This window comes from Macrobrachium rosenbergii, chromosome 28, assembly GCF_040412425.1.
Source record: "Macrobrachium rosenbergii isolate ZJJX-2024 chromosome 28, ASM4041242v1, whole genome shotgun sequence".
NCBI lineage: Eukaryota > Metazoa > Arthropoda > Malacostraca > Decapoda > Palaemonidae > Macrobrachium > Macrobrachium rosenbergii.
This window is the reverse complement of record NC_089768.1, coordinates 5,486,156-5,507,092: the sequence shown is the minus strand read 5'-3', so window position 1 is coordinate 5,507,092 and position 20,937 is coordinate 5,486,156. Positions and strand designations below refer to the sequence as shown.

Genomic DNA, 20,937 nt, shown 5'->3' with positions numbered 1-20,937 from the left:
TGACCCCTAACATGAGTAGTATATATATATATATATATATATATATATATATATATATATATATATATATATATATATATATATATATATATATATATATATATATATATATATATATATATATATATATATATATATATATATATATATATATATATATATATATTCTCACCATCAGACAACACTTAGACATGAGAGGCACACAATTCTTGGCATCAGTCATAAACAACACAAACAGCCCATGCTATTACCTTCACGACCACCCTCCAACACACAGGCAAATAGCGAATACACCACACAGACACTATACGAATATCTTGGATTCTATACCACCACCCACAAACATCACACAAAACAAAAAGCACATCCATACTCACCTCACCAGAGAAGCACTTAATAACCTTCCCAACAACAAAATACTCGGCACCCCCCCACCCAACATAAGCAGCACAGAAACACAGCTCTCAAGATTGGAGAAAGCACACCTGACTCGACTTCGCTGTGGTCATCACCAATCACTAAACACCTACAAACACTGCATAGACAACACCCAAACAGACATATGTCCACTCTGCCAAGTTAGTCCCCACACAATTACACATCTCTTAGTAGATTGCCCTAACTTGGCAGCCCTTAGACAACAACACAACATCCACACTACCACACAGTTATGGTCAGATCCAGTAAGCGTGGTGTCCTTCTTCTTGTGGTGCAGGCTTCCTGGCATAACAGAGTCTGGAGAACCACAACAACAACAACAACAACAATATATATATATATATATATATATATATATATATATATATATATATATATATATATATATATATATATATATATATATATATATATAATATATATGTCTCTTTGGAAGAATGCAAGATGGTTTTTTGTGAATTTTTACTGCCAGAGGGGCCAAAGGAGATTAACAGGGCATAACCAAAATGAAGGGGAAATTTAAGAACTTACCTTATTTTACCAATCTGATCAAAGAATGGAAGGTCACCATGGGAAATGAATAAAGGGTTACGTTACAAAGAATTTATTTACGCAAGAAGAAATCAAATGAAAGTGGAAATGGGGGTCCAACAGGCAATCAAAATTAAAGAACACGGAATTCACGATGACGTGAATAGCACGTCTCAAATTGGAAAGCATGATAAGGCTTGAATTAGTTTCTGTATTTGGCTTTGTGCGCAACTGGGGGAAATGCTATCCAGACTTTCTTTGTTTCAGAGATGGCCATATTCTTTAAGGATTTGATTCACAAGGTGATGGTTCAACTTGAGCAGAGCATGGATGACTCCTGGAAGAAAAGCCAGGATTAGCAATCTAGCACAAATAATTCCTCTCACTTGAACCTATGTACTATGGAGGAATTGACGACTTGAGTTACATAAGTTAATTGGCCCTCAATTAGCACTATGGAGGGAACAATTGAGCACTGATCACTGAATTGAATTAGATTGGTCTCGAAGCAAGTCATGGGGGCGGTTCATGGGCTGCTTGGTTCGTAGGTTGGTTTAGCAAGGGAGCTTTGTTTAGGAGAATAAAAATTGAACTTGGAGAAATGGAAAAGAATTTCATGGAGAGAAAGAAGCTGGCCTATTGACTAATTGCGGTCAACGTACCTGGTGCCTGTAGATATTTGCGCTTAACATGTAAGGGCTCGGCTGATCAACATGATTATTCGTCACCAGTGGGAGAGGTGGGAAAGACGCCCATCTGTACATGTAGCTGGTTTGAGCGGAGTGCTTGGGTCTAAGAGTCCAGGGCACGCTCCGCCAGGTTGTTTTCATTTCGGAGTGTAGGCCTCGGTCGATATGCAAAAGTCATGCAGCCAGCAAAGAGGGTGGAGAAAAATAGGTCTTATTGTTAAGTACTTAGAGCATAAGTTCCTATCTACCTCACAGCCTGGGTTCGCCTATAACGCTTCTGGAGGGGTCATTTGTTGGACACGTGATCAGGAGTGGTCAAAAGGGGTTCCATTGTACTCGCTTCCGTTCAGGTGCAGAGAGGAGTGCGTTCTTGGTTCAAAACAAGTGATAACCCTCCTTTTCCACCATGTTGTTTGGCCTAACATTCAAATGAGGAGTGCTTTTATTCAGAAATTTGAATTATTTCCTATCTGTATGAGGGAGGAATGTAAAAACGTGAAAAAAAAAAATATATAATATATATATTATATATATATATATATATATATATATATATATATATATATATATATATATATATATATATATATATATATATATATATATATATATATATATATATATGTATGTTACTGTCAACATGCGTAATCAGTCATTACGTAATGACTGAAATTTCAGTCATCACGCGTAATGCACTTAGGGACATTTGATCCCCCAGGAGCTAGTACTAAACACGGCAAAGTACATTTGACCCCCAGGGACTAGTACTAAACCCGGCGAAACAGTGTAGGTGACTCACTGTTTCGCCGTGTTTAGTACTAGCTCCTGGGGGATCAAATGTCCCCTAAGTGCATTACGCATGATGACTGAAATTTCAGTCATTACGAGTAATGACTGATTACATATGTTGACTGTAACATATATATATATATATATATATATATATATATATATATATATATATATATATATATATATATATATATATATATATATATATATATATATTTTGTCACAGTCACTTCTCAGTGTGACTACCTGTTCTTAAACCACACATCATATTGAGACTGGAATGGACTGGTGAACTGCAACAACCAAAGGAGGTGTAAAGGAAAATACTCAAAGTAGCCTTAAACCTAATTTATTCTATACACAGACTTTACATATTTACAACTTTGAGTGGGTACTGAAATAAAGAGTGACTTCACAAAACAGTGTACATTACTGTAATCACTCCGATATGCAAAATACCTTCAAAATATAATTAAAACAATTACGAAAATCAATGGCATATACAAAATAACTTCAATACTCATGATGGTAATACCTTCAGTATAATAAATAAGCCATATTAGTGAAATAACCATAATTAACATATTAACAGCAGCAGTCAACAATAGGGCAATACAGCAAGGCAATAACCATTACAGGGCAATAAAAATAAGAGGCATAATAACAACAGTGGTAACATCTCAACAATAATAATAGGAGCCATAGTCACTCAGCATAATGACTTACTTGTGCCCTTCAAAATAATAATGCACCATAAATCACTAGAGCCATCTTGCTGAACACAATTATATACTCAAACCCTTCAATAATAATAATAATTGTCAGTGCACTACAACTCATAAGAGCCCAACTCAAATAACAATCCGCCTTTCGTAGGAGTAACAGCGAAAGATCCACAAGGACGACCACTGCACATTGTCGAGCTATCGCCGATCCTCCATCACCGGACGACCACTGCACATTGTCGAGCTATCGCCGATCCTCCATCACCGGACGACCTCGATCAAGACGGTGTGACAGCAGTAAGGCTGCAGATGAATTCATTCTTCCAGACAGGTGACTATGGTTCAGTCAGCCCTTGACCTTCGGAACTTATCCTGCCATCCTCCTCAGTGATAAAGCCAGCAACCAATACATGCTGCTTGAAGACCATCATCATCTCCAAGGTGATACTTCGAAACCAACTGCTGCTACATCCTCAACCAAAAGCTGTTGAGAACCGGGCGCTCTGCCTTCCAAAACCTGTCTGACTTGCAGGGAAAATGATAAGACAAACGTAACCTGGTCTCCTCGCGTCAAATATGAGAGGTCAGCCAAATCCCCGAAACAATGCTGTTCCGAAGAAAGAATCCAACAACTGGACGAAATAATATACATACATACATATATATATATATATATATATATATATATATATATATATATATATATATATATATATATATATATATATATATATATATATATAATTATATATATATATATATATAATTATATATATATATATATATATATATATATATATATATATATATATATATATATATATATATATATATATATATATATATATATATATATATATATAATGAAAAGCCTGTAGGTCACAAGTATGATATGAATTACAATACACAGTGAATGTTTAATTAACAAGCGGGGAGGAAAACTATCCCAAAATCTTGGAGAGAATGTTTAGCTACCATCTGATGCATTACCGAACTAGGTAGAATTGTGGCGTCAGGTTTCTTGAGATGTGGGAACAGGTCACTTGACTCCGTAGGCGCGTTCACCGGAAATGTCCAGGTTCCGGTGGGAAAAGTGTGTACATGCATTTCTTTTGGGCAGGGTCTCAGGGTGTGAATGGATTAGATATGGGAAAAAGAATCATTTGAAGACCAACATTGAACATTATCAGAAGTCTTGAAGTGAAGACTTTTTGGTTTGAGATTTATCGTTCAAGACTGTGAACATGGCTGTTTGGAGGTAGGAACCACTGAATAGTTTCCCAAACTGTAGATTGATGAGGAACTGTAGCCTAAACTTCACTAGTGAATATGACGTCGAAGGCTGAATTCCCTTTTTGGATGTAAATGTCGAAAAGAAAGGAGACAGGTACGACATTACCAAGTTCCAAAATGCAACAAATGTGGGTCAGTGCCTTAACGCCTTTGGGGAATGTCCTGACATTCACAAATGCTCTGTGGTAGCCGCATACGTGAGACATGCAATTACACATTGTTCCCACATGATTCTAAATAGTTCTGGGTTAGATAGTTTACACCATGTACGGAAGCTAGGGCCCGTATGTGCATCTTATCTCACCTTAAGCAGGCGGCGCGTGTTACCAACGTAAGTCTGCCTATTGTATCGGCAGCAAGTATAAATATAGACAACGCCGGATTGCGTTAAGGGAGATAATCTCTTTTTATGACGCAACATACTACCAATAGTCCTAGGGTTCATTAAGACAAACTTGACATCAACAGCTGGAAAATAGTCAATCAAAATTCTCCTTAAGTGAGGTAAAAAATAGGTGTCATGCATACAAGGAAATCGTATATACTATAGAACGCCTGCTTAAGATGATATGTGATGCACATAAGGGCATTAGTTTCCGTACAGGGTGTAAACTATCCAACCCAGAACTATCTAATATTAGGTATCCCGTGAAATTTTGCAAAAATAGTATAAATTATAAGGATTTCAAGATATTATTACCAAGTCCATATTAGCACCACCTTCCAATATTAGAATCTCTAGATATAAAGAAACTAGTTCCCTCTTTAAACAACCACTCTTCACCTGTTCCCTTGTACATAACTGAAACCACGCCCTTCTTGTTTACTTTTAGTGCATATTCCATAAGCAACTAAACTTCGCTGAGATAAGGTGTCTTTTTAACTACTCTTAACTTTGCGTGTTTTTTTGTGGAGTAGCTTTTATTTCAGTGATTTATCTTGCTCTGTTTTGCTTTATTCGGTGTGTTTTGCGTGTCAACAAAAAATAATTTGTTATGCTGTATTGTTTACCAGGTTTTTATCTTTCATTTTAGCCTGGACGATGAGACATTAGTCTCGAAACGTCGCAGTAAGAATAAAGTGACTTATGTTTTATGCTGTTTTCTTCTACGCCTTCTGGTTTGCACCGCTGGGGAATAGCCTTACTGTCATGTTGAAATATATATATATATATATATATATATATATATATATATATATATATATATATATATATATATATATATATATATATATATATATATATATATATATATATATATGATTATTATCACTTTTGTACGTGATTCATTCATCACACATTACCACAGGTGAAAAATAAGAAACAGGGTGTAGGTCCTGACCGGTTTCGACTTTATTTCCAAGCCATTGACGAAGGACTGATACAGAGTATGAGAAGTCACAAATATATATACTACAAGAACAGTACTGACGAACATACAAAACCGTTAGAGACTACATATCCCCACTCAGGCCGGTGTCGAGGTAGGAGTGGCCTTTAAAACTAATTTGGCTAAAAATCACAATATACTCTCAGGGGACATTGCTGATAAACAGACCATACGCCACCTCAGATGCACACCTGACAGGTGTCATGGAGGCGGAGTTTGGAAACTCATTAACATTACTACCCTCGTACTGTGTTTACAAATATGATAATCCTATTTTCATACATCTCTACTGCCTACCTTAAAGTTTAAACAATTTACAAATTTCTTTTGATATTAAAGGATCAAGTTTATACATCCCTTGACTGATATTCATATTATGGTTATAACTTTCTTTTATAAAGCTAGATTCAATGATGTTCTAACAATGCACTGGAAAGGAACATCATTGAATCTAGCTTTATAAAAGAAAATTACAACCATAATATGAATATCAGTCAAGGGATGTATAAACTTGATCCTTTAATATCAAAAGAAATTTGTAAATTGTTTAAACTTTAAGGTAGGCAGTAGAGATGTATGAAAATAGCATTATCATATTTGTAAACACAGTACGAGGGTAGTAATGTTAATGAGTTTCCAAACTCCGCCTACGTGACACCTGTCAGGTGTGGATCTGAGGTGGCGTATGGTCTGTTTATCAGCAATGTCCCCTGAGAGTATATTGTGATTTTTAGCCAAATGAGTTTTAAAGGCCACCCTACCTCGACACCGGCCTGAGTGGGGATATGTAGTCTCTAACGGTTGTGTATGTTCGTCAGTACTGTTCTTGTAGCATATATATTTGTGACTTCATACTCTGTATCAGTCCTTCGTCAATGGCTTGAAATAAAGTCGAAACCGGTCAGACCTACACCCCGTTTCTTATTTTTCACCTGTGGTAATGTGTGATATACATGACTAATTTATTAATAGTACAGTAATGTGATAAAGTTTCATCTTTCAAGAACGGATCATAAAAATGGGACATAAAAGTTTGTCAGAGAATGCACTTGACTTAAACTTTTTGTATACTATATAGAGTGTTTCTGTTTCAAATAAAAGCACCAATTGGCTCTAATTGTCTGCCGCCAGTTAACCCAGAAAATGTATAACTAACTTTTTACACGATGACAGTCATATAAAGGGCCGTTGTATATTGCCAAACCCTTAAGTTCTGTTAAAGAAAGGCTTCCGTGTTAAAAATATTCAATGTTATTATTTAAAAGTTTTACTTGAGTATGAAAAGGGAGATCCCTGATCCACTATTCTGCTAGGCTTACTAAATTTAACAAAAGAAATACAAGAAACTTACTAAATATTTGGTTCAGAGTTAAAATGTAGAAAGTATACCGAAAAAAAATCATATCTAAGATTTAACATATTTCAGGCACCAATGAAACTACCTTTTGAATATGTTACATCATCCGGAGATGTACAGTACATGTCTATGAATAGAATAGGATTACTATTATACCACAGACAATATTTATGCAGCCAAACTTTTCAGGGAGATTATTGTGCTGAGCAGAGGCTTTCAGATCCTCAGCAATCCTAGTTCAGGTTACAAATTTTGAAAACTAACACAAAGTAAACGTTGCTGCACTTCTGTTGGATGGCTTTCGAAGCAAAACTAGACTAGATCAGTGAAGATCGATTCCTTTAAGACCCCGACTGAATTGTCTGCTTTGCTTCCTATTCCTTTCATTTTGACGGTAATACGGGTGAACATGTCTCTTCCGTCATTATTGCATGTTGTGATATTTCTTTAAGCATCTTGTTGAGAGATCACGTGGACAAATTGTAAAGAAAATTATGTTAATTTCCGATGTCATAAATCTCTGCATTTCGGTGAATAGGCATTTTATAGAATTTAGGCGGCTGTTACTTTCATATTTTTGAAATCCGCCTTTAGTTTCCTTCTGGACAAGATTTATTGTAATTCATCTGATTATTAAAACATTTCGCCAACGCCTTTGCTTTGTGCGACATTCAGTTGTACCTTACAGTCCAGTTGAACAAGAGTTTTCCTCCCGTCTGGAAGCTTTGAAATAACCTGTTCTTTGCTACTGTAGGCTAAGCTGGCTTTATGCTAGCACGGGAGATCATGCTCCTAGAGCAGCCCGAGAAATTGGGCGTTAGTTAGGAAAGGAAAAATACGGACAATGGGATGTAAACTGTAAATCTTACGGTACCCATCAGAAAGAAGAAAGTTCATAACAAGAAGCCCTGGTGAAGTCATAAAAATAAGGAAAGGAAAAGGCAAATGGTTTTAAAAAAAACACCTTCTGTCCATTAATTATTAAGATTTTAAATTCTGTCTATTCCATGTCTGTGATATTGCAACCCTTCAATTATAAGCCTAAACTTTTTTCCCCTCTATTCTCTCCTTCGGCCTACACGAAATTGAGTTGCAGGCTCCATCAGCCCATCGATAAAATTTGTCAATATATGGAATTCTCCATGTCACTGGATAATCCTAGATTAACATTTTTTCCTAATATTAGAAGTGAATGTTTGGCTCTTTGTTTATCGTTGTTTCCTGAATACCTTAATATTTAGTGTTGAAAGCCTGTTTCAGACGATATTCTGTACTCTTACAATACTATAAAGATAAAAATAATGTCAAGTATTTCTATTTTTCTGGTTGTTTTATTTTAATTCTGGTACCTAAATAAGAATTTATGTTATTACAGTTAAGATCATGAGTTATGATTTTCTGTGCATATTACTTAAAAGGTACAGGTAAACACAAATTTACATACACAGCCCAGAATATATGCATTTATGAAAGGGAATTGCAGAAACAGGTTTTTTATAATCATATTCTTTTCTTTGTTTTACAGATGCGTGATTGAAGGAAAACTACGCTGATTTGCAACGGCCTTGGGAGTTGCGAGAGCAACCGCCATTCTCCATTCTCCCTCCTGTATCTTCGGACATCAAGACACTGTTCCACCGCGCCACTGTTCTCTTCGTGATGTGCGTGAGGTCCATCAGAAGTGGACCGACCTGGGTCGGATGGTTCTGCTGGAGTTATGAGGGAGCGTGATGGTGACACCTTTACTCTGCCCCGCCTCCCGGGCTACCAGCACTGAAAACCTCCTGACACCGTCATTTGAAGACGACGATTCCTTCAGAGACTTCTTCCCCTCGACAGTTACTTCCTCCGCCATGCCACGTCCACTCATAACGATGGGCGAGAGCGCCGACAGCGGCGACAGCGCTGTCATGAGCTCTCCGTATCCTTCCTCTGCTCTGGTGTCCCTCAATCAAAGATGTTCCGCAGGTGGAGCCCAAGACAATGGCGCCACTCGATCCGTCCCCGACATAGAACTCCACGCCAGGGAGAACAACGGCCGTCCCGAATACAGGGGTTACCGGCTACTGGCTCCTCAGGTTAGGTGCTCGTGCTCGCACCTGCCCCGTGCCCCTTCGCACGAGAGTGTCCGGTCAGTGCAAGGTGGAATTAACGAGGTGGTAGTGGTGGCACCTACCTCCTACAGGGACCGTATCATCCGGCAGCACTCGCAGCCAGAGACATGCCTTCACTGTCATCACCCTAAGCCTTCTGCTTCCCTCCGGCACCTGCCACGCCTCGACTCCTGCTCAACTTCTCACGCTGCTGGGGAGGGCATCGCTACGATCGCCGCAGACACGCTTCGCATCAACGGCGCCCTCAGCTCATTTAAACAGGTTAGTTTCTTTTCCTCTGTCCCTCTCCAGTGATGTGGATTTATTTTGCATGTGTGCGTGTAAAATTGCCATTTCAGCTGCCATTCATAGCTTGACATTGGAATATATATATATATATATATATATATATATATATATATATATATATATATATATATATATATATATATATATATATATATATATATATATATGGGTGTGTGTGTGAATTTTTATCACATTACTGTGGCATTTTTATACATAAACATTAAGCTACAAATGTCATTTTATATAATTTTATGTCATATATATATATATATATATATATATATATATATATATATATATATATATATATATATATATATATATATATATATATATATATTCAAGTTACCTATCACATGCAAAATACAATTTGAGCCACTTCAAACTAAGATTACTAAAGTTAATCTTAGCGAGATCCTTGTGCTTCATGCCTGCTGTAGAGAGATTTTAGATTAGGCACTCATTTAGTCAGCTTCAGCTCAAATAACCTCGTTTAGTGATTATCCGGTCGATATCTTTTACAGCACTAAAGCCACATTCAGCGTAATATGACGATGGGAACGGTAACAACGGTTTTCTTGCAAAGTTGGTTGAATTTGGGTATTTGGCTTCTGTGTCATCACAAAGCCATGCCACCGCTCCTTTTATATTGAATAAAGTTTTAACTGGCTCGTCATTTTGTATTTCCGAGAGTTCTTCTTAGTACTGCATTGAAACTATGAAAGCCATTTGATGGTTGTAATTTTGGTGATAATATATTATACACAGTACATATACAATTACACATGTACATACACAAGTATGTACACATCACATATATAATTTCGTAATTTGTGATCAGAATGGTGATAATGACTGCGGCTTGTGCACTCTACAACGGCTTCTGGTTTAAATATGAGTGATGTAGAATTCTTGAAGCATTCGAGGTTAATGAGTCAAGTAGAATTCTTAAAGTATTCGTGGTTAATGAGTCAGATAGGATCTTGAAGTATTCGAGGTTAATGAGTCAGGTAGAATTCTTGAAGTATTGTGCTTTAACGAAGAAGGAGTTTCCATTTATTAGTTCAGATTCATATGAATAAAGACAGACTAGCAACAACTGGTATTTAATTAAGTAACATTTAATTATTGTGACTGAAAATCATCATGAAATGATTTTCATCCCTGTACCTCAATTAAACTGATAGGATTAACAAAAGGTACTGATGTAGATTAAATCTCCTTCCCTCTCTCAAATGCGCAAAAGATCACAACAGTTGTGTTATTTTATATATCCTAATTATTAGCACTGAGATACAATGGAAAATAAAAAAAATTAAACGCTCCAGGTGTACCTGCATTGAGGTATTTGCGAAATGAAATAGCTATCACCGAATGATTTAATTCTTGAATGTGAATCCAAAAATTGTAAATTAAAAGCTTCCCGTGAGTGGAAAGATGCTGGGTCGCATTGGTGCGTCTGGGCAAGGATTAATATGAGGCATATTAATTTTTGGAGAAGGTAATATTGCAGTAAGAGGTTTACGAAAAATGATTTTTTTTTTTTTCATTTGGGAGAGAGAATACGTAAATGAAACGTGGGAATTAAATATAGGATTTTATCATATCTTCAGCTACATTTCGAGACTGATATTCATTGGAGGTTACTCTTAAAGTGCACAGTTGAAAAAAATACTAATGACTGTAAGTGAATCGGTCTTCTCGTGTGGCAAGATATTTCCATATTTCAATTAGGAGAATTAATTGCGGCGACTGAAATTTTATCGTTGCCTGCGGCGGGAGCTGTGTTTTTGGTTCCGGTTGTCAGCCTTCCAGCACGTTTGTTTGATCTGTTTGTTATCCGGATTAAGTAAAATTAAAGAACAGATTTTGATGAAAATTATTGAGGGTATTCATTAGGTGACTTTCCAGGTGATTGGTGTTTGTTTGGGGGAAATCGATCAAAGGGTAAAAGGTCATAGATCACATTAATTGTCTGTTAGTAGGATTACGTCAGAAATAATGAACGGATTTTGATGAACCTTGGTTAATAAGAAATTCAGCTACTGAACACAATATCCGTGCATTTAAATCGTATTAAGAATTCTTTAATGAAAAGTTCGTTTGGTTTTCATACACTATAAACAAATATAAAGAGTCATTTTCTGACATTGGTCTTGTGGTGAAATGAACACATGATTTCATTTTTATGATTCGAGTACACTGCTGGGCTGCAAAAACGTATTATTTTCACTTCTGAAGTTCTGTTCTTTTGCGTTTATTCCAACTTCAACTGGTTCCGTTTAATCGCTGCACTTTTTGGTTTTCCTCAGTGCATGATGTCACGCCAGGATTCTTTGGTCTGCCTCTTGCTCTGTGTGATTGTTAACAAGGAAAGATAAAATTCAGTATCAGATTTTCACTTTTTCGCATTATCTTGAAACATTTGCCAATCAAATAAGAATGTACTCATGAAATTTCTGAAGTGTAGATCTTAATGATTACACAATTATTATAAAAATATTCGATCAAACCATAATGTTTTCAAAAAATTCATGACACTAGACATTGGTACACTTCTGATAACATTAATATAATAGCTAACCAGTAACTTAACGACCAATTGCTTCCGGCGTTTTTTGAATGACATATGGTGAGGTTTATCTATACTCTCAATGTAATTTTTGTAAGTAATGTAAATACTGTTGTTGTTGATTGCATTATTATCGTTTATTGTTTTGTTGATTTTTATGTTACTGTTGTTATGAGGTTATTTATTAGTTTTGCTACTAATTTTATGTTGTTAATTTTAACTCTTTCGGGAGACATTGAGCTGAACCCTAGGCCTGCTCCTCATTACTGTAAGAAAAATTGCAGAGTACTTTACTCAAATATTCGGGGCTTAAGGTCAAATCTTCTTGATCTCCAGACTTGTGCCCATAACTACAATTTGATGTTTTTAACTGAGACACTTGTAAGTAGTAAGAAGTCAAAGGTTGAGTTTTTAATCCCAGTGTTTGATGGTCCTGGTTTTATTTATCGTCGTAACATCCCACATGTGTAAGGTATGGCTGTATACACTAAGTCAGAACGACCTACTGTATATATCGTCAGAAGATCTTAGAGTGTAGTTGCCATAAAATTCTTTGTTTTAAGATTTTCGGTAAGTTCTACAACGTTTATGTATTTGTTGTTTACCGCAATCCAAATATCGATGATTCTATATATGCCAGTCTCTTGGAGAGGATTAGTATGGCCCAGTTACAGGATTCAAAAGCTTCATTCGTTATTTTGTGGAAGCTGCAATTCAAATCACAGCAAGTGGCTTAATTCAAAATCCACAGATCAACATGGCCGGTCTGCTCTTGAGTTCTGTGTATCCTCTGATTTTGTCTGGCTAACTGAGGAACCCACACATTTCTGGTAATAGATTTGGCCTCCTAATCACAGATGTTCCAGCTATTGTCAAGTCCAAGGTCTGTAAGTATATAGAAACTTCCGATCACCGCCATTGAGATGGATATATCTGTCAATCAGTACATTCCTAATTCCACCATAGGAAAAATGGTCTGGCTGAAATCTAGAACAAACTGGGATTGCATTATTGAAACACGTTAGGCGTTTAATGTTCCAGATACTACATCAGATCCAGATCCCAAGAAGCTGAATGAAATGCTGAAGGCTATTTTAGTAACATATGTACCTAGAAAAGTAATTAAATTCAGGACAAATGACCAGCCATGGTTTGGAGATACATGTAGACGAGTTTACCATGACAAACTGACCAAATTCAACACATGAGACGAAATCATTCATATAAAAATTACATCATTTTTTGTTGAGTCTCGCTACGCTGCGAAAAGAATTTATCATATAGCTGAGAGAAATTACAATAATTCGTTAAATAGGGAACTTGAAGGAATTACTCTGCCCCATCTGTGTTGGACCAAATTGGCACCATGTATCTTTGGGTCAGGTTCGTGTTCCATTCTTCCACTACTAACAGCTGATGGTAGACTGGTTACTGGCCGTAAGGAAAAAGCTGAACTGCTTCAAGCTTTTGAAACTAAACAATGAGCTTAGGAGACCCCTCTTCCTGATACTTGTCTTCCTGAACCTTTTCTTACATAATTTGCATTTCGCTCTGGGGATGTTAAGAAAATTCTTGATAATCTTGATAGCTGGGGTAGAGAGGATCCGAATGGTTTCTTCCCTTTGCTTTTAAAAACGTTTCTAGTGTGTTGTCTTCCAACATTAGTAGATGCTATAGAAATTTATGTCGCTGCAGTACCTTTGCAGATGAATGCAAGCTTAGTAGTACAGTGCCTGTTCCAAAGAATAGCATATCTGCAGACTGCAGTAACTACAGGCCAATTTCTGTGCTCCCTGCGCTATGCAAAGTTGCAGTAAAACTTATTTTTAAGGCACTATATAAGTATATGGAATCTAAAGGTTTGTTTGCCGATAGTCAATATGCATATCGGAAGCAGTTAGGTAACTGTGATGCTCTTTTCGATTTGACATGCCAAATAGAGTAACTCAAATAGATTTCAGTGCTTCTTTCGATTTAGTAGATCATAAGGCACTTAATTTATAAACTTCAGAAACTTGGAGTGGGTGGATATGTTTTAGGTTTACTTCCAGATTTCCTTATAGGTAGGCAGCAATGAGTTGCTGTTGATGGGATCTTTAGCGAACCAAGACCTATTTTGTCTGGAGTTTCACAGGGCAGTGTTCTTGGCCCACTTTTATTTTTCGTGTATACAAGTAATATTGTGGTTGTCCTGGAAAACAATATTGTTCAGTATGCCGTTGATGCTACACTTGTGAAAAATGAAGCTGCCCTTATTCTCAATCGGGACATGGAGCGGATTAATGAATGGTGTAGTCGCTGGGGTACGAGGCTGAACTCCAGTAAAACGAAAACAATGTTAATTCGCAGAGCTCTCATAGATAACCCACCCCATCCTCCCTTCCAAGACGATGGGACTCTGTTAAGCGAGTCTGAAGCTTTATGCATTCTAGATGTAACTTTTGACTCACATCTTACCTTTGACAAACATCTAATGAAAGTGTCAGCAAATACCGCACGAAAGTTAGGTATTGTACGAAAGGCCTCAAATATTTATAACAGTGATAAAATCAGTGCAACTTGTTTCAGGTAATTTGTTCTTCCTTTTCTAGTATACTGTTCTCCGGTATGGATGTCAGCTTCTGCCAGAGACTTATCTCTTTTAGATAGAGCGGTTCGTGGTGGTAGGTTTCTGTTTCCTAACATTAGCAGTTATGACTTGGACCATCGACGGATGGTCTCTTGTTTGTCAATTTTTCATAAGTTGTATTCCAACAGAAATCTTTCATATTCTCAGTTGATCCCTGATCCCGTTTCACTGCCGAGAGCAACCAGATTCTCTGAACAGCAGCATCAATATGCAGTAAATGTTCCTCCTTGTAGAACTTCTCAGTTCCAGAGGTCCTTTATTCCTCGCACCGTTGGACTGTGGAGCATTCTCCCTGACGATGTCGTGCAATTGGAACTTCCAAAGTTTAAGTGAAGATGCAATGCATTACTATCCAAATACCGTTCTCCTTGCATTTTAATACATTTTTATCTATTTATTAATTTGTTAATTTATTTTTTTCTTTTTTAATGAGCGGGATATCATCTTTCTGTATTTCCCCGTACCTCCTCTTGCGTCTTCCTAATGAACACCGTATTTTTTGGAAGCTTGAATTTCAAATCAATGGTTCCTGTGGTCTTGTTGCATATGAATGGGGTTCATTATCTGAATAATAATAATAAAAATAATAATAATAATAATAATAATAATAATAATAATAATAATAATAATAATAATAATAACGATCAAACATTACTGTGAGAATTATCAGCATTTATTCTATAAAATCCTATTATTCTTCTTAAACAGATAAAATTTCTTGTGTTGACAATATAATATTACTTCGCGTATTGTTTCGTAGTAGAGCAAAAGTATTCACCTCTAAGTAGGGCGAGGAACATCTTTATTCAGGTTTTATAATTAATAATCGTTATATTCATTGCTAAACAACCCATTTTCTACTCAATCAATATGTAATTGCACGGTGACTTTGGTCGTTTCTGCTGTGACGTAATGCTAAATTAGGTTTGACTAAGAGGGGGTCGGCGCTGCGAGCGAAGAATTTTCCATACGTGAACAACCAAATTAGGCGTGAAGAAAGACCACAGGAGAGAACCGCTGCTAGAAGGAAATGGTGAGTCATAATTTATACATTATTTTCTTTAAGGGAAATATGATCTTTTATAGCAGGGAAGTATGATCTTATAAAGCAATGCAGGGATCCTTAAAGACTGTGAAGGACGAGATGGTAATCTCATGGGAGAGGTAATACACTTTACATGATTGATTCTTTGTAAGGGGAAAGAAATGAGGGTAAAAGGGAAAAAATATTTTTGCTTTTTTATATGCATGAAATGGTAAATATGAGACTATAAAACGTTAAAAAGATTTTCCCAAAAGTTATAAGTAAAGGTGACATTCCAAAATGTGCCTGATAACTTGTCATAAAAGGTTAATTACCAAAGATTTGCCTGCGTACTAGCTTGCCAGGAATGTTTTCTACAATCTTTGTTATTAGAGCTCGTAATCCTCATAATCATTTAGAAATATGCTTAGTGTCTCAGGAGAGTTCAGTACTTGAGTATGTGTAAATGTTTCATGTAGCATAAATATAAGAACAGCTCGTTAGATGGAAACATATATACGCACATACATACATCTTTCGTTGTTTTCTACAATCTTTGTTATTAGAGCTCGTAATCCTTATAATCATTTAGAAATATGCTTAGTGTCTCAGGAGAGTTCAGTACTTGAGTATGTGTAAATGTTTCATGTAGCATAAATATAAGAACAGCTCGTTAGATGGAAACACATATACGCACATACATACATCTTTCGTTGCACGTTTGTTAAATCTGTGGTCCGCTCCGGCCTCCCGCCCACAGGCACTCCAAATATAAATTGTACACATCAGCATTATTGCCTACGACGCTGTACTACGCCAAGGGCCTCCCTGAAAGTCCACTCATGCGTTTCCTGTGCTTTATCATCCACAAATCCCAATTCATCTCTTGTCTCGTCTCATAGTTCTCATCCAAGGAGGTCTGGGTTTTCCCGCTCGTATGGTGCCCACAAGAGCCCAGCTGATGACATTACTTACTTTTCTTCGAAGGAAATTGCGAAGGACATGAAGCTATCATTGTCGCATCCACACATGGAACTTCCCGTAATCTCCCTTTCGTATGCAGTTTCAGTCTGTTTGATTTTCAAATCTTATTCAGCTAACCCATTAGTTAATTGTTTAGTCGTTCACTGCATTCCTACTCAGTAGAACCGTTGTTGAACGTTATTGTTCCTAAATATTTGACAGATTCGACCTCAGTTCTTGCTCCATCTAAATTAATAATGCTTCATCCCTTTGAGCATTCTCTAACCATATTTTTTCGGTTTTGATTTGTAGATCTCAGGTTGATTTTCAACCCCATCCTCCCCTCCAGGTGGATGGGACTCTGCAAAGTGACTGTGAAGTTTTGACTATACTTGGAGTAATTTTTGACTCACATTTTGCTTCTGAGAACCATCAAATGAAAGTGTCATCAAATACCGCACAGAGGTTAGGTATTGTATGTAAGGCCTTATATAATTATATAAGTGTTAAAATGAGTGCAATCTGCTTTAGGCCAGTTGTCCTTCCTTTGTTAGAATACTGTTTTATAGTGTGGATGTCTGCCCCTCTCAGAGATTTATCTCTTTTAGGCAGTGTGGCTCATAGTGGTAGGTTCCAGTCTCCTAAAATTAGCAATGATAACGTGAACCATTGATGGATGGCGTCTTGTTTGTCAGTGGTTCATAAGTTGTTGTTTAACAGAGTTCTTTCACATTCACAATTGATTTCGATCCTCCTTTCCTGCCGAGAATGACTAGATTTTCTGAACAGCAGCAGCAATATGCCGTAAATGTGCCTCGCTGTCGAACGTCTCAGTTCCAGAGGTCTTTTATTCCTCACATTGTTGGACTGTGGAACATTCTCGCTGAGGATATTGTGCAATTGGAACCTCAGAAATTCAAGCGAAGGTGCAATGCATTACTATCCTAAAAAAATTATCTTTGTATTTAATCATTTACTTACATTTTTATCTATTTATTTAGTTATTTGTTAATTTATTTTTTCTATTCTAACAAGTGATCTCTTCTTCCTGTATTTCCTGTTACCTTCTGTTTCCTCTTTCAAATGCTTTGGAAGCTTGAAGAGCAAGTCAGTGGTCCCTGTGGTCTTGTTCCATATGAATATGGTTTAGGTTCGGAATAATAATAATAATAATAATAATAATAATAATAATAATAATAATAATAATAATAATAATAATAATAATAATTACATGGAGTTTTAGTGTTTATTTTACTTTAGAGGCTGACATCTGTCTAAAATCTTTTGTTCATTTTTGCCAGATTTGAACTTTTTTTTTGTTTAGTAGGCACAATGGGTTCTTAACTTTTCAATTTCCTGATACGTTTTTGATGACCACTAGTTTGAATCTAATGGAATAATAAAGAGGCTGAGGCAAATAATCTGTTACCCCTTTTTTAATTTTCCTCTTTTTTACATTTCTGCCTCCACTTTTATTCTTTTCCCATTTGTATGTCACCTCTGTAACGCCTGTCTGTTGTTTATATATCGATCTGAGAAACTCATAAGTTCACAAGACCCCTATTTGTGATCCCTATCTCCTTTTTTTGCTGGGTATAAAAGCAAGCTAGTTCATGTCTTGAGATGTCATGCCTTTGTTGAAGCAGTGGACCGTCCTCAAGGTTATTATTAATCTTTGAAGGGATGCCATCACATCCTATTCTGTGTGGAATGGGAAAGCAAACAATGCATTGATGATATGTGCCAAAGAATCAACAAAAAATCAGCATTTTTATTCTGGGTTGAGGAACTTGCACTGCCTTGGTGTAAGGTTGAAGTCTACCTGCAAGGCTGCCTTTCCATCTTGGAAATGATTAACATAGGACTACCACTCAAAACAATCATTCTCAACTGTTGAAGATCACTCTCACACACACACTTCAAAATCCTCTATTAACCAACAGACAAATTGTACCTTCTCATTACAGAGTCAATCTTTATCAGAAAACTTAAATGAGAACTTAATGGCAGTGTATTGCCTATTTGACTGTGCATTAAATACCGTATTACTTCTCTGTTTTGTTTCCGTTCCTTTCCTTTTTTTAGTTTTCTGTGAAAGAAAGCCATTGAGTTGGCTTTTTCTGTCTGTCCGCACTTTTTATGTCCGTCCCCAGATCTTAAAAACTACTGAGGCTAGAGGGCTGCAAGTTGGTATGTTGATCATCCACCCTCCAATCATCCAACATACCAAATTGCATCCCTCTAGCCTGAGTAGTTTTTATTTTATTTAAGGTTAAAGTTAGTCATGATCGTGCGTCTGGCACCGCTGTAAGTGCCAACAACACATGCCACCACCGGACCGTGGCTGAGAGTTTCATACAGCATTGTACACTGTACAGAAAACTCGACTGCACCGAAGACTCTTCGGCGCATTTTTTACAGGTTTTATATTGTTTTCACCCACATTACAGTACAACTGTACAAACTACATTTTACGATTAAGATATGTCTTAATTTTTTTGTTCAGTTTTGTTTAATATTTTTCATACTGTAAATAATCACGATAATATTTCACGACTCTTACATTGTATTACAAAGTTGTCAATGCGAAAGAAAAGACAAGTAAATCATGCCTCATTTAACATGAGTTTATTTAATGTGATTTTATGATTTTTAATTTACAGTTTTAAACGCTCCTAATAATCATTTTTAAAATTCACAAATTTCAGTAATAAAGTTATTATTCCTAAACAAAATTAAATTTTCAAGGATAAGAAGGTTTGCCAACATTTTGTTTATAAAGACGCAAATTTATTATTATTATTGCTATTATTATTATTATTATTATTATTATTATTATATATATATATATATATATATATATATATATATATATATATATATATATATATATATCAGTGGTTCTCAGTCTTTTTTTTAGTGATAGCACCTTAACTAACGTAATCATTACCAGGGCACCCCTTCTTCACCATCCCACCATATCGAATGAATTAACTTCTTGTTGAATGAATAAAATTATTATCCATACTCAAACCAAAATCAGCACACTGTACATGCAGAAATATAATGCACAAAGAGTATATCAGAATGATTAGATAACCTTAAGCGTTATGAATGCAGACTAACATAAAAATAAATATGATAATCACCTTTAAGCATTATATATATATATATATATATATATATATATATATATATATATATATATATATATATATGTATATATATACACACACACATACACACACACATATACATATATACATACATATATATATGTATAATATATATATGTATATATGTTTAATATATATATATATATATATATATATATATATATATATATATATATATATATATATATATATATATATATATATATATATATATATATATTAGAGTAGACACACTATATATATGTATATATATATATATATATATATATATATATATATATATATATATATATATATATATATATATATATATATATATATATATATATATATATATATATATATTAGAGTAGACACACTGATTATTGTATGAAGACTTCTGCAGACTTTTTTTTTTTACAAATATTCCTTGAGATGAACTAACCAAGACAAAATTCATGACAATCTTGCGGCAACCAGGCTGCCCGTTATAACTGAATGACAACCGATAAACTCTCTCTCTCTTTCTCTCTCTCTCTCTCTCTCTCTCTCTCTCTCTCTCTCTCTCTCTCTCTCTCTCTCTCTCTCTCTCTCTCCCCAACCCCCACCCATTTTGGTGCAATTGATGTCTTACCCCCACAGTATTCTTTTCCATAGTAAGTCATATGTATACCGAAATTAGGTATGATCAATTCTTAAAGTTACTGAGTTTACAGGAATAACCAGCCCTGTTTCACGTGCAGAAACTGCCCCGTTTCAGGGAAGCCCTCCCCACCTTTGGTGCCCTTTGGTGCTAGTGATGTCTTATCCCTACAGTATTCTTTTCGAGATAGTAAGTCATATGTATATCAATTTTTGTTGAAATTGGTCAATACGTTTCAGAGTTATGCTGAAACATAAACACACACATACAAGCATACATACATATATATATATATATATATATATATATATATATATATATATATATATATAT

At 35.7% G+C, this 20,937-nt stretch overlaps 1 protein-coding gene across 1 annotated transcript in view; it reads left to right on the top strand.

Moving 5' to 3' along the window:
• LOC136853991 (uncharacterized) overlaps positions 1 to 20,937 on the top strand; it is an 833,204-nt gene that overhangs the window by 710,460 nt on the left and 101,807 nt on the right. The window contains exon 3 of the mRNA XM_067129935.1: positions 8,742 to 9,591. Within this exon, the coding sequence (XP_066986036.1) occupies positions 8,947 to 9,591 (645 nt within the window). The 5' untranslated portion in view covers positions 8,742 to 8,946. The remainder of the gene's footprint in view (positions 1 to 8,741; positions 9,592 to 20,937) is intronic.